We start from the raw sequence: 14094 nt of genomic DNA on the forward strand, positions 1-14094 counted from the left end.
GCATCATGCCGCTCGCCTCACTCTGATGTTCCAATTAACACTCGAGCGCTAAAACCGAAAGCATGATAGGGTGGTCTAAGATTGATGCCTAAGGTGGCTTGTGCAAACCGTCGACATTCGGGAGGATACAGATTATTAGTGGTTGTCAATGATGTAGTGTAACGAAGCCAAAGGCATTAAATGCATGAGATGTCCAACATTTTGTGGATTTGAAGAATGTAATTGGACATTTATACGCACCCTTGAATGCGCGTTCCAGGATGTCCTTTCTGGTTAACCAGAGAGCGGCCTTCGCTGATGACCAATGAAATGTCCTTGGTTAAATTTATTGTGAGGTACTATGTATGTGCGGGCCATTTTGTGCTATTAAGAGACCTTCAGCCCTGCGAAAAGTAACCAGCATGTTTTAAAGTCCTCCACTACTTCTCACATCTATTTGACCCGATTCCGACGCCTTGTGTCTTCCCATCTTTTCTTACTCTACAGCCAGTTCAGTTTTGCATAATATGTCCTTTTGTGTTACTCCGATGATGGATTATACAACAGCAGAAAAGCAGGCCTTGATGAAGTACGCCCACACACAGCGGGTGGTAGAGGACGCCGACGCCGAAATCGCACTCAACGAGACGTAAGTTTACTATTCGTAAGTATGTAGAACGCAGACTAAAGCGTCAAAGATGGGAACAAGTTTTCCCTTTCTTAAGCGATGTAGTGGCAATCAATTTATCATCATTGAAAACGGTTTGTTATTCACTCACTGTAAGAGGCTTAACGAATCATCAGGTTAACTATAGCAATTTAGAAACAAGAACAATACATCTTGAGTATCAAAACAAACAAACACGAAACAACACAAGAAGAAAAATTTAGACCCCTTTTAGACATTAAAAGGCATACTCGTATCTACACGTAAGTCACTTGGCTAGATACTGTCAATGCCTCGTCACTTAAACTCTGGGGTTCCACAGATCAATTCATGACTACATGACGAAACATCCCGCGGGCGCCAATTCCACAAGAGGGGCAAGATTATACGGAAGAATCGATGATTTCATCCGAAAGTCCTTAGAAGACCTGATTAACAGCTCTGAATTGACGGACGCATTGAAAATAATCCATATCGTGGAGGATCGGGCTTTTCAAATGTGTCACCCTAGGGTGTTGAGTCCATTACGATACCTGGATGTCCATTTTGTCCGACGCACCGAGGACGAAGGTCATAAGATCCGTCCAAGCCAAGACTTACTCGCACATCTGACACGGACATACTTCATTCCACAAGTTGGAATGAAAGTAGCAAAGGCAACATGCTCTCTCACTTTGACTCAACCCTCTGTTTTACTCTTCTCAACACCTTTTGTCAGGAGTATGATGCTCAGCCAGCTCGACGTTGATAAGATTTCTGAACTCGAAAGACGGACTACAAAACGCCCTGTGTACTGTTGCACTAGTGTTCTTGAACAATCTGCATCTACAAACTCTTTCTCCAGTTGGTTTCCCGGAACTCACCACTGGGCCATACAGATTGGTGCTCAAGATCCCCCCACTACAACTGGAATCCAAGAAACAGAGCGTCAAATGGCAGAAACCGAGGCAGAACAGAGTCCAATGATCTTGGAGCTGGAAAGAGATGGCAGAGAGATCAAGTCTAGAGTAACTTATGGTCCGAGACAGTCCGCCTCTGAGCATTTCCTCGGCTACACAATGCACTCTAATAGAGACATCGAGTCGTTTGGTGAGTAAAGTTCTGGCGTCGTGAGAATGGAATGACTGACCAGTCCCAGCAAACGACGTGATTGGCACCATGCGTCCCGATTACCATATCGCGGCAAACAATTGCCAGGTATTTTGTCAAAGTCTTGTCAATTGTATTCTCATTCCAAGAACAGGCTTAGAAATCCTTTACGGACAACATATGCTCCCTGGTCCAGCACGAAATCTGGTTATTCATTATCGTTTCTGGGACTACGTCCTAGCCACCGAGAAAGATGAAATGGCCCGTCAATGTTTCCCATTCTCTGCGCAAACTCTATCATCTGGTGCCATCGACGTTATGAGTGCATATACATTGATTGCCAGCTGCAATAAGGATCAGAAAATGGTATTCTTCATATTGCTTGCCATGCTTGGATTGATGGGATGGAACAGTGATGTCGGTCCCTTTCGTCATCTATCTACAATGATAAGGAACCGAGACAAGGAGTTGGAAAGACTTTTCACTATCGTGTACCAAGCAAAAATTGTTCGAGATGGTCATCTCCTAACTGAAGCATAGACGGAAAATGTAAGATAAGAACATTTTGGAGAAGTTATAAAGGCTTTTTAGGTCGGCAGCTTCGATAATGTGATAGCATAACTCGTTCATAGAGTATATAAGCAATGCAGGATAGTCTTTTCGTGCTTGTGAAGTAATACCAGTTAAATCGAGATTGGCCGAAGCCAAAATGGTACTTGCGTAAGGTCGGGCAGATTATTGAGAGATGTAAATATCCATGTTAACATTAATAAACTTCCATTTTGTGTCGCTTATTAGTGAATGGGATACAGTAACGACAAGTGGATATATTTACGGTAAGTAATAATATGTCGTCGCTAGATTCGCCAATTATGATGTTCTATACTCGGAGTGCAGTACTGGATCGGTGGTGTTATCCTGGATCAGTGCTGAGCGTAAGGTCTTGGCAATAATCACTGAGGTGTTACTTCGTGGCTAATTGGCGGCGAGTTGATGAGGCTTGCAAAGTATGCGCGATATAATTCTGATGGAACTAGAGACACACTTACTCGGACTTGTAAAAACACATATTACATCCAGGCGGAAATCCGATAAGACATTAAAACATATACATTCAGCACGGTCCAAGCCAGTAAACCCAAATGCCAAAACCAAAAGCTGATGTTTATAGAAACGGTATATAACACCCGGAATTTGGAACTTCAATACCTTCATTTGTCCTTGAAATTGAGTTATCGTGCCTTGGCGCTCTCAATTAGGCCTCCGGGCTTTGTGGCCGAGATAGCAACGTAGCGGCAACGGCCGTGGCCCCGGTAGGATTCCACACCAGCCACTGTATTTATGAAATGTTTCTCCAAGCCAAGAAACGTGATAATCAACCACGGGACATAGACGACCAAGTAGAAGAGGCGTGTCAAAGGCTTGATCTTCTCCGAGTAGTCATTTGAAACGACATCAGTGAACCCGACATCCTCAAGTATATCTTTGAAGACGCCGGGATGCGACAAATCATTAGTTGGTATGGCAGCAAAGTCATTGATCTTGCGCATCGAATTGGCCATATCATCAGGAGAGTTGTTGTTAAACTCGTGGTCATACTCGAAGAGTGCGAGACGACCCCCAGAACGGAGCTTATGGAAGAAGCCTGTTAAAACCGCTTTAGGGTCCGTGGCATACACGAATCTCTCCATGGTGTAGATGCAGTCAAACGATTAATTTTACAAATTCTCAAGGTGGTGATAGTCCACCAGGCATACACTGACCTGACCCTCTGGCAAATTGGCACGGGTAAAGTTGCGCTTAGCTTTGTCAATGTGATGATTGACAACGTCGATCCCTTGTACATGGTACTTGAACTTGGTGGCCGGATGCAGCACCTTCGCCTGTTTATATATGTGGGATAAACTTTGTCCACTCGACCGTCTCATACGCACTCGGCGGCAATGCTCTCAATCCGATAAAGTCCTCCACAAAGATAAACACTCGAAGCACACAGTAAACAATGCACAAGAGAGATGTAACGATAATGAATCCAACCTGAACGCCCATATAAGGATCTTTACCGTGTGAAATATTGTGCGATCTTTTGAGAAAGTCAACAACACCTCGCGCCGGCCGTTTCTGCACCAGATAATCGCCATCCCGATCTCTGCTTCCCTGTTTCTTGCCTTTTCGACTCTTTTTCCATTGCTGGAACCGATGATGCCAGTCTTGGACAGGGTGAGGCCTCTTGGCTAGTTCTTGCTCGACAAGACTTGGCTCAAGGCCCTCGGTGAGACGGTTCTGTGGTATAAAGATCCACATACACAACTCCATCCAGAGCGACCCGACAAAGCCATACGCCAGCATGTAAATACTAGCCACGCGCCAAAAGTCGCGCTCTACTGTGGTAGGAAATGCAAAGTTCCATGCAGAAAGAAAGACTACACAGAAGACAAGGATGAATGCGACTCCCACGAGTTCTAAATCAAAGTCCATTCGGAGGAATATGTCGCCTGGGTTCCTGTCCCATGGCACATGTTCGACGCGGCGTGAGAAGGGGGAGAAGAGGATCTTGCGTGATAATTCGTTATAATATTGCCAAGCCAGGTTGAGCGCCGTTTCATCTCTGCTAACGAACTCCAGAGGTGTTTGATAGTATGGCTGATCTGGTTGGCGTCCCTCCTAAACAACGATGAGTGCGGATTCGGCAGTTCCTGGGATTAGTCGCTGCCTACCTTTAATATAATGGTCTCCATACTGGCAGAGCTGTGAAGAGTGATGGTCGTGCCCACATCACTTGGCTTGTCTTTCCAACACCAGGCAGTCCCAAAAAGAATAACCACGAACGACACTGCCGTGAGCTCCATTGTCGTCACATGGAGTCCCTGAATCAAGCGCGCAATGAAGCTAATGAGGAACCAAGTCCCTTGCCAAATGGTAATGAGCCTGGGGGTGTAAGCACAAGGGTCGTTACACTACTAAAGTTTGGACTTACCTTGCTAACCCATCCGACTTATTCCTATCTTTGAGTTCTCCAGCAGTTATGTCAGGACAATCCACATATTTTTTATCTACTAGATAAAATAGCTGTTCGGCGTTGAGGGGTATTGGTTGTGAGAGACCGTCAGCTCTGAGTACAAACCCACCCATATCCGCGAAGAACCCATGAGTGATAGTCCAATGATTATGTCCCGCTTGGTTGAACTTCTAAAAAAGAATATTAGTTGCTGGGTGGCTAATAATATTCTGGTGACATACCACAACTGATCTTCATGCCGAAGACTTTTGCCCAATGGCTAACACTATAATGAATTCGGGACCAAGTAATCCCAGACATGCAAGCCCAAGTTTGTCCCTAATTGAAGTCCAAACACTGTCTCCTGGTGCGGGTATGTTGGTGTACACAGAAGTCCAACAGCATAGAAATGTTGTGACCAGGCATGTAAATATTATATCATAGGTGCCTCTTCCATCTGGTGAGGGCATCCAGCCAACGAACTCGGATTCGTTTGAGATCATGAGCGGGAATTGGATCTTTAAGATGAGCCAAATTAGACAGAGAAAGGTGAAATTCAGAATTGACAGAACCAACAGTCCATACGGGGGTACTTATGTCCACAGCAAAGTCACAGCCAACACGCGTCATATTTCTTCATGGGTGGCAATGGAGGCCTGCCTGCATCCCCCTGCATGGATGTCTCAGAAGCTGTACTGACAGCTATGGCTATGTCGGAGCCTGCTGGTTAAAATACATTTAGTAGCAATTCGGTATTGTCATTAAATTGAGCGCAAAGAGCAAAGTCACTAGTCTAGATGTTCATATAGGAATTAATGTTAGGAGATCTACACAGATCAAAATAAATTAAGCAACAGCTGGTGATAAAGTCGAATATTATGGTATTAATGTGGGTAAATAGTTGTTGGGCGGTACCAGAACGCTTATGAATGGCTGTGTTTTAGGCACGATAACCAGGATGTGCTGTTTTGGTGGCCCCTGGCTACTCTGTTATCTATTTATAATGTCAAAGTTTTCAGAAATGATCTGATGTACAGGGGCCAGAGCGCGTCAATGCAGCCAAAGCTCTGCTACCACACTGCCCTTTGCAACTGTCATTTACCAACTTGGAGATGTGTGAAATTATATCCAATTAAAGGCTACGATTCTCAATTACTCAAGAATTTATTCTAGATATAAAAGTCAACCTGGTGTAGTTTTCGATTGAATGTAAACATTAATACTGACATAACATACTTCTGTGTTGCCTATCATTAAATGAGACGCAGCCATTAAAAACGCATACAGTTACGGTAAGTAATAATATCTCTTCGTCAAATTCACTAAATATTATATTTTACACGTTTACTACAAATTACTAAAGATATCCATTACATCAATTCCAAAGAACGAATCATTCCCGTGATCCCATAATGTCTCAACTGGTGCATAGAAAGGTGAAATCAGAGGAGCTGTACCCTGCATCATTGCTTGAGGTGTAGGAGGCTAGAAAACGATTAGAGGTGTAGGGTCACGCGGCGCGAAAACATACAGTGAGAGGTTGTGTTGTCTGTCCAGTATTTTGAGTTGCGAGTGTAGGAATACTGGTGGTTTCAGCTATCCCCAGTGTAGAAAAACTTTCATCGTTCGGTCGATGCGAATTTTGAGACTCATTGAGCATACCTCGAGATGTCAACTGGTTAATGTATTCCCGTGCGATATATGTGAATTCGCTGATAAGTGATCCAGGAAGTGAACCTCCACTCGCAAACTCAATCCGGCTGAAATGTCCTCCTGCAATGTCGAGAAGTGCGAGATTGCTTCTTGTATCGGGAGATTTGGGATCGCTTATGACGTGGTCAAACAGAACGAAAAGAGCACAGATCGGAATGCCTGCCAAGATCCTGAATGGGAGATTAATTCAATTCTTCTTATATGAACGGTCCAAAAGACTAACCAAAGAGGTGTGGATGGCTCTACGTCAATGTATGTAGTGATCTCAAGAATGCATCGAGAAATCACTATCAGTTGTTCTCTGTACGAAGGCTTTGACAAGTCATTTTCGGAGTCCCCGTTGATTTGTAGTCTACTCCGTAAAAGAATGAGCTTGAAGCTGTAGTAGAGATAATTGACCCAAATAGCTATCGAGCCTTTGACTGGTCGACGATACATATGGGGCTGATAAGAAGGTGCCGGTCGAAGGTCTTCATAAATAGACATTCGCCATTGCTCCAGATCCTGTTCAAGTTGACTTATATTGCTGAGAAAGTAGCGTGGTCCCTTTCCGCAAATACCTGGGGAAAATAATGTCGTCAATGCCCGCGACAACAAGCGGCAATGTCGGGCAATTGCCAGAGCCCAATTGAAGGTTCCGAAGTTGGATTCTGGCACATGGGGTAAGGGTGTCACTATATTGGCGTCGATGAAAACCTGTGACTGTCAGTAAAAATGTTAAGCTTTATATAACGCAACGTACCGAGTTTCGTCCAAAGTGGAAGCTAGACATCTTCTCTATCGCATAAAGGACCCAGAATACGCGATAAAAAGATTTGGCAAAAGGACCCTTTGAAAGTACAGGTGCCAGATCCTGGGCCATACGAGCTGCGTCTGTAATTATCTTCTCCTCAATAGACAGACATGGAATTCCTAGTGCGTAGACAGCAGCAGCAGTCATGGCTTGAAGAGCCACCAATGACTTTCCACATTTCTGTATATCTGGAAGGAGAGGTAATGCCACCGAGAATAGTTCCCAGGCTTTTCCTTTCCCAGGTTCGAAACTACCACCACCATCGTGCAAGCAGCCCAAGGCCAGGACTGAGTGATAAAGCGCAGAGAAGGCCGAGTCGTTACTCAAGATGCTGGTGAGATTGCCTGTGGCGATAGTTGTATCAAAGGATTCACGGTCCAGATACGGAAATAGAGGATGAACTCGGTCATAGTATACTAGAGACTAGATTAACAGGCCGAGGTGGCATAGCATGCAGTTTTGACGCACTCACTCATTATATACTTTGCTGCTGTTGCACTGTCGACTAGTGGGAGACCTTGTTCCTGGATGTAAACAGCGGATATGCTACTCGTCGGTTTTACTTTGTTTTTGATAATTGATGAGATTCTGCGCATTAAATCATCAATCTTGTTGTTTTGCAGTTTTGCAGAAAGAGTTTCCAGTCTGCTGTCGGAGAAAAATGTGACTCTCGAGGTACCGCCTAAGAAAATGTTAAAAAGTCAAGTTTAGTATACCAAATAATTTTACTTACTCAGTAAGCCGATACCCTGTTCAATAGTTAGCATTGGAACATTACAACGCGGTTATGTAAGAGATGTCTGGCGACTTACCTTGAGAGAAAAGCGTTGCTCCATACCTGGCCCATCATTTGAAGGCATTCCGAAAAGGATACGATCGATAAAAATATCGCCTTCTGTAAATTGCAAGATTCCCTTGTTCTCGCAACATTGACCAGTCTGATTGATTCAGTGACCGGTCTCAAATTGCTGACAACAAATACTCACAGTAGAACTTTCCGGTGAGAAGCCTGGCTTAGGGGGCTCAACAGAACCGAAAGTTGTCGCATTGCCCAAGATTAAAGATTTATCAACTTGTAGAATGTCAGATGAGCATTGAAGTCGGGGACATGCAAAAGTATACCATTCTTCCTCAGTGGGATCTTGCGATGTCCAAAGTGACAGGCGTCTTTCCGTACCTAATGCACATCAGCCTCAACGTCACATTGCATCTCGGGACCGATGCGTACGTTACAACTTGAACAAGGTGGAGGATAACCTGCTTGCGATCAGAAAAACATGTCAACGACATGGGTGTCGATCTTACCGGAACATCGGATCTTTCTGCTTTTGCAAGAATCACAAGCCTTGGATTTTTGAGGGCCACGGAGTCGGCGTTGGGTTTGGGGCGGAGTTTGTGACATGTTGAAAACCCGCAGTTAAAGAGAGATAGAAAGTTGACAATTCCCGAAGCTCGAGACGGCGTTTCTTTAAGGATGTGGACAAAACCTGTCAGGAGAAAAGCTACGGCGCCGACATTCCTTATTAGGTTTAGGTTCAAAAGAAGTGGATCTGACTTATCCCTGTATGGACTAGAATCGGAATCGAGGGTGGAAGTACAGGCATCGTGGATATCGCGAAACTGTCTTGAACGCCGTTGAAAATCCATCAAAAAGCATGGAAGATGACGTTTGAGAAATTGAAGGCTGACACAGGCTCACAATAACGCCGGCTTGATTGGAATTGATAGCTATTCGTATAAAGGTATATTAGCTATGTCCATGCCGCCCATGATCAACCATATCTACCAAACACTGCTACCTCACTCGTTTATCTCCAACTTGCACCACTGATTCCGCCATGCCTAACAATCCAGCCATGGCTACTACTCCCAACAGTGAGAGTGACACTTCGGTGGAAGAAACCACTGGGCCCATGGCTCAGCTGGCTCGAAGATTCTCTCTCACACGAACCTACTCAGCTTTATCCACCAACATTAACCCTTTTCTTTCTAAAGATGCCCGATTGGATCCCAAGTCTCCTGAATTCTCTCCTGAGTATTGGGTCAAGGCTATGCTTCACGCCTTTTCTCAAGACACAGGAAAATATCCCCGCCACACTGCTGGTGTTTCTTGGCGGGGCCTGAGTGTTCATGGATTTGGTGACCCGACGGACTATCAGAAGGACGTATTCAACGTTGCCTGGAGAGGTCCTCTCAATGCGTTCAATTCGTTCGCTAATAGACAGCAGAAGATTAACATTATCAATGATTTTGATGGACTAGTTGAAAGTGGAGAGTTACTACTTGTGCTAGGTCGTCCAGGAAGGTAAGCTATTATTCACAATAACCCAATCATTGCTTGTGTCTAACAAAAGATACAGTGGTGTTTCGACTCTACTCAAAACTATTGCAGGGCATACTCATGGCTTACATTTGGATAAATCTTCGGAATTTAATTACCAGGGTAACTCAATCCACTCTGCTATCTTTCATCAACTAACTCTTTAGGTATCCCTTTCGATCTGATGCACAAGAACTTTCGAGGAGAAGTCATCTACCAGGCCGAGACAGACATCCACTTCCCTCAACTGACAGTAGGCGACACGCTTCTATTTGCCGCATTAGCCCGTACACCTCAAGAGCGAGTTTCCAACATATCGCGCAAGGTCTACGCCGAACATCTCCGAGATGCTGTCATGGCCATGTTCGGTATCCTCAACACGGTCGACACCAGAGTCGGAGATGACTTCGTCAGAGGTGTTAGTGGAGGTGAACGAAAACGAGTCAGTATTGCAGAAGCCACTCTCGTCCAGAGTACCACGCAATGTTGGGATAACAGCACCCGAGGTTTAGACAGTGCTACCGCTCTCGAGTTCGTCAAGAAGATTCGCCTCAGCACTGAGCTAGGTGGTGCTAGTGCAATTGTTGCCCTCTATCAAGCTAGTCAAGCAGCCTATGATGTGAGCATCTACAGAGCGAGAGCTCCAATCGTTCTCAGTTGCTAACTATTTATTACAGGAATTCGACAAAGTCCTCTTATTGTACGAGGGTCGGCAGATCTACTTTGGTCCAACAAGCTACGCAACCAGATACTTCACCGACATGGGCTACGAATGTCCTGCACGTCAAACAACCGCCGACTTTTTGACATCACTTACAAACCCAGCCGAACGCATTATACGCCCTGGCTATGAACACCTAGTTCCTCGCAGCCCCGACGAATTTGCCGATCAATGGAGGATGAGTCAACAACGAGCAGCACTACTCCAGGACATCGCCGCTTTTCAGCTTCGATATCCTCTTGATGGAAAGCATGTTGAGAATCTAAAACACATTAGAAGAACTCAGAAAGCTCGATTCATGTACGCGATTTCCTGTTACCATCACTTCACACGAAGCTAACTTTTTACAAGGTCCGACAACAGCCCCTTTACGATTTCTGTGCCCATGCAAATCCAGTTGTGCATTGGTAGAGGAGTCAAGAGACTTCTCGGTGACAAGACGTTCTTTATAGTTACCATTTTGGGAAACTTCTTCATGTCTCTAGTTCTTGGAAGTGTCTACTTTGACTTACCTAGCACTGCCGAAAGTATGAACAGTCGATGTTCGGTTCTCTTCTTCGCCATCTTGTTCAACGGCTTGAGCAGCGCTCTAGAGGTACGTTACTACACATTTTGTCTGGACCTGTCTAATGTTTTGCAGATTCTCGCACTCTACAGTCAGCGACCGATTGTAGAAAAGCATGCCAGATACGCTTTATATCGACCTTTGTCCGAAGCGGTCTCTTCCGTCTTCTGCGATCTACCGTCCAAGATCATCTCAACTCTTGCTTTCAACATTCCTCTTTACTTCATGGCAAACCTTCGTCGCGACGCCTCATCTTTCTTCATCTTTTTGCTCTTTGGCTTTACAACCACTCTCACCATGTCCATGATCCTACGAACCATTGGTCAATCTTCAAAGACGGTCCATCAAGCATTAGTTCCCGCCACCATTTTCATCATTGGTCTAGTCATCTACGCTGGGTTCGTTTTACCGATTCGAAACATGAAAGGTTGGCTCAGATGGATCAACTACGTCAATCCCATTGCCTATGCTTACGAGGCCCTGGTCGCCAACGAGTTTTCGGGAAGAACGTTTCAATGCCTGATGATGATACCGTCTGGTCCTGGGTATGAAGATGTTGAGTCAACGCAGCAAGCGTGTTCTGTTGCGGGCGCTGCTCCGGGGCAAGATTTTGTTGATGGTGACTTCTACATTGGAAATGTCTACAAGTATTATGATGCTCACATCTGGAGGTATGTTTTGGAACTCATCCGTCATTCTAGGTCTTGGCTAATTCATTAGAAACTACGGTATCCTTATCGGCTTCATCATCTTCTTCACCTGCACCTACCTCATTGCTGCAGAGTTCTTTTCGTCCAATCCCTCCAAGGGCGAGGTTCTTGTCTTTCGCAAGGCTGGTAAAGGCCGTCGTACAGAAGGTGTTGATGAAGAGGCCGCAAAATCCGATATCCCAACCCACCGAAGCGACAACCATGATATTTTCGACGCAAAACCCGACAAGACTCCTAACCCTGCCACATTTTGCTGGAAAGATCTCTGCTACGACATCAAGGTCAAGGGACAGACACGCCGTATCCTCGACGGGGTAAATGGTTGGGTACAGCCAGGAAAGATCACTGCTCTAATGGTAGGTAGCCTTTCTGGAAGACAAAGGCATTTCTAACAGGTACAGGGAGCCACTGGAGCTGGCAAGACTACACTGCTCGACACACTGGCAGATCGCATTACCATGGGCGTCATCACGGGCGACATACTTGTCAACGGGCTTCCTCGTGGCAAATCATTCCAGAGAACTACCGGTTACGTGCAACAGCAGGATATTCATCTCGAAACATCAACAGTGAGAGAGGCTCTTCGATTCAGTGCAGTTCTCAGACAACCCTCGTCAATTTCGACAGAGGAGAAGTATCAGTATGTGGAGGAGGTCATCAGCTTGCTAGAGATGGACCTGTACGCAGATGCAGTTGTTGGAGTTCATGGAAAAGGTACGTGATGGCTCTATTATACATGAGAATGTGGGCTAACATTTTCCAGGTCTCAACGTCGAGCAACGAAAGCGACTGTCGATTGGTGTAGAACTTGCCGCCAAACCCGAAGTCCTCATCTTTCTCGATGAGCCAACCTCTGGCCTTGACAGTCAAACCGCATGGTCGATAGTCAATCTCATCAAGAAACTGGCAAATCATGGCCAGGCAATTCTTTGTACCATTCATCAACCATCTGCCCTCATCTTCCAGCAATTTGACCGTCTTCTCTTACTTCAGAAAGGTGGAAAGACAGTCTATTTTGGCGATGTCGGTGAGAACGCCGCTGTCATGACTCAGTACTTTCAGAGCTTTGGCGCCACGCCATGCCGATCGGATGAGAACCCAGCTGAATGGATGCTTCACGTTATTGGTGCTGCACCTGGCGCTCACACAGATCGTGACTGGGCCGATACTTGGAAGACCAGTCCACAGTATGACTCTATGCAAAAAGAGTTGGCCGTTTTGAGGGAATCGAACCAAGCTGTTGCTTCCAATGACCAAGATACTCCTTACGCTGCACCGTTCTTGAAGCAGTTCTTAGCCTGCACCAGACGTGTCGCCGAACAATACTACCGAACACCCACTTACATCTATGCCAAGTTGCTACTTTGTTTGGTTACGGTTAGTCTCAACCTTTCTTTAGCACAGTACATACTTACTAATTACATGCAGAGTCTTTTCATCGGCCTATCGTTTCAGAACTCGCCTCTATCACTACAAGGACTCCAGAACCAGTTGTTCTCAATCTTCATGCTTCTCGTCATTTTCGCATTCCTTGTTTACCAGACCATGCCCGGCTTTGTCGCTCAGCGAACACTTTACGAAGGTCGAGAGAGCTCGTCGAAAACCTATGCCTGGTATAACCTTGTATTGGCCAATACCGTTGTCGAGATGATGTGGAACTCTGTGGCATCTTTGACACTTTACTTGCCATTCTATTTTCTAGTCGGCATGTACGACAATGGGCGCGCCACAGATACTCAGGATGAACGCGGTGCTTTGATGTTTCTCCTCATCTGGGCGGTTATGGTGTACGAAGGTACATTTGCACATATGTGCGTCGCCGGAGCACCGACTGCTGAGGTTGGCGCGACGCTTTCATTGCTGCTTTTCATGATGACACTTGTTTTCGCTGGGTAAGTTTTCCTCTTATACTTTGACTGGCTATTCTCTAACATTCGATTCACAGTGTTCTTGTTCCATACTCGGGACTTCCTGGATTCTGGACCTTCATGTACCGTGTTTCCCCCATGACCTACATCATTGGTGCCATTGTTTCAGTTGGCGTGGGAAAGCAACAAGTCCAATGCTCCGACATTGAGTTCCTGCAGTTCCAAGCACCAGCGAACCTCACTTGTGAGAAATATGCTGGGCCTTTTGTTGCATTGGCTGGAGGCTCATTCCAAAACCCCGACGCAAACCAGACCTGTCTGTACTGTCCGATTGCGTCAACAGACTCGTACCTTGCTACGCTCACCATCAACTACGACGAAAGGTGGAGGAACTTTGGACTAATCTGGGCTTTCATTATTTTTGACATTTTTGCTGCTTTAACTGCTTATTGGCTTATCAGAGTACCTAAGACGAATTTGAAGCTTGCATTTTGGAGGAAGTAAGCGATTCAGAGGATTTCATGTAAAATATTTTATTACCCTATAACTTTGACTGACCATTTGTTGGTACATGGGTAATTTAGCCAGGGGTCGCCTGAGGGTGGCTTGTTGGACCCGCGACACCAAACTGGTCTCGGTATAGCATCCACTGTCAGAAATCAATAGTTCAC

The 14094-nt window shown here is 45.4% G+C and overlaps 6 protein-coding genes across 6 annotated transcripts; 2 read left to right on the forward strand and 4 right to left on the reverse strand.

Annotated features, from left to right (window-relative positions):
- Window positions 1–388: 388 nt before the first annotated feature.
- EDB82DRAFT_510968 (uncharacterized protein) lies at window positions 389–2404 on the forward strand. The gene is made up of 5 exons (XM_065608876.1): window positions 389–628; window positions 678–741; window positions 803–909; window positions 969–1735; window positions 1785–2404. Exons 1-5 carry the CDS (start codon window positions 507–509, stop codon window positions 2273–2275), a joined length of 1551 nt encoding a protein of 516 aa, XP_065463063.1. The 5' UTR covers window positions 389–506; the 3' UTR covers window positions 2276–2404.
- A 504-nt stretch (window positions 2405–2908) lies between these two features.
- On the reverse strand, window positions 2909–3524 carry EDB82DRAFT_285179 (uncharacterized protein). Its single transcript, XM_025736685.2, has one exon. It carries the CDS (start codon window positions 3424–3426, stop codon window positions 2968–2970), a length of 459 nt encoding a protein of 152 aa, XP_025591622.1. The 5' UTR covers window positions 3427–3524; the 3' UTR covers window positions 2909–2967.
- On the reverse strand, window positions 3525–5044 carry EDB82DRAFT_285178 (uncharacterized protein). The gene is made up of 4 exons (XM_065607395.1): window positions 4976–5044; window positions 4713–4924; window positions 4453–4663; window positions 3525–4399 (listed from the first exon to the last, which is right to left on the reverse strand). The coding sequence occupies exons 2-4, from the start codon at window positions 4865–4867 to the stop codon at window positions 3623–3625; spliced, it is 1143 nt and encodes a 380-aa protein (XP_065463064.1). The 5' UTR covers window positions 4868–4924; window positions 4976–5044; the 3' UTR covers window positions 3525–3622.
- Window positions 4933–5281, reverse strand: EDB82DRAFT_285188 (uncharacterized protein). The gene has a single exon (XM_065607396.1). It carries the CDS (start codon window positions 5234–5236, stop codon window positions 4988–4990), a length of 249 nt encoding a protein of 82 aa, XP_065463065.1. The 5' UTR covers window positions 5237–5281; the 3' UTR covers window positions 4933–4987.
- A 756-nt stretch (window positions 5282–6037) lies between these two features.
- Window positions 6038–8654, reverse strand: EDB82DRAFT_450769 (uncharacterized protein). Its single transcript, XM_065607818.1, has 11 exons — window positions 8545–8654; window positions 8468–8496; window positions 8362–8416; window positions 8226–8311; window positions 8052–8177; window positions 7973–7988; window positions 7712–7921; window positions 7189–7655; window positions 6670–7142; window positions 6265–6616; window positions 6038–6218 (listed from the first exon to the last, which is right to left on the reverse strand). Exons 1-11 carry the CDS (start codon window positions 8639–8641, stop codon window positions 6081–6083), a joined length of 2049 nt encoding a protein of 682 aa, XP_065463066.1. The 5' UTR covers window positions 8642–8654; the 3' UTR covers window positions 6038–6080.
- A 498-nt stretch (window positions 8655–9152) lies between these two features.
- On the forward strand, window positions 9153–14094 carry EDB82DRAFT_450773 (ABC-2 type transporter-domain-containing protein; the record flags this gene model as incomplete). The annotated part of the gene is made up of 11 exons (XM_025736689.2): window positions 9153–9544; window positions 9600–9682; window positions 9727–10178; window positions 10237–10580; window positions 10632–10875; window positions 10921–11516; window positions 11566–11911; window positions 11957–12269; window positions 12319–12932; window positions 12984–13447; window positions 13501–14094. 11 exons carry the CDS (start codon window positions 9153–9155, stop codon window positions 13925–13927), a joined length of 4275 nt encoding a protein of 1424 aa, XP_025591625.2. The 3' UTR covers window positions 13928–14094.

Source organism: Fusarium venenatum, assembly GCF_020744135.1.
Source record: "Fusarium venenatum strain MPI-CAGE-CH-0201 chromosome Unknown EDB82scaffold_4, whole genome shotgun sequence".
Taxonomy (NCBI): domain Eukaryota; kingdom Fungi; phylum Ascomycota; class Sordariomycetes; order Hypocreales; family Nectriaceae; genus Fusarium; species Fusarium venenatum.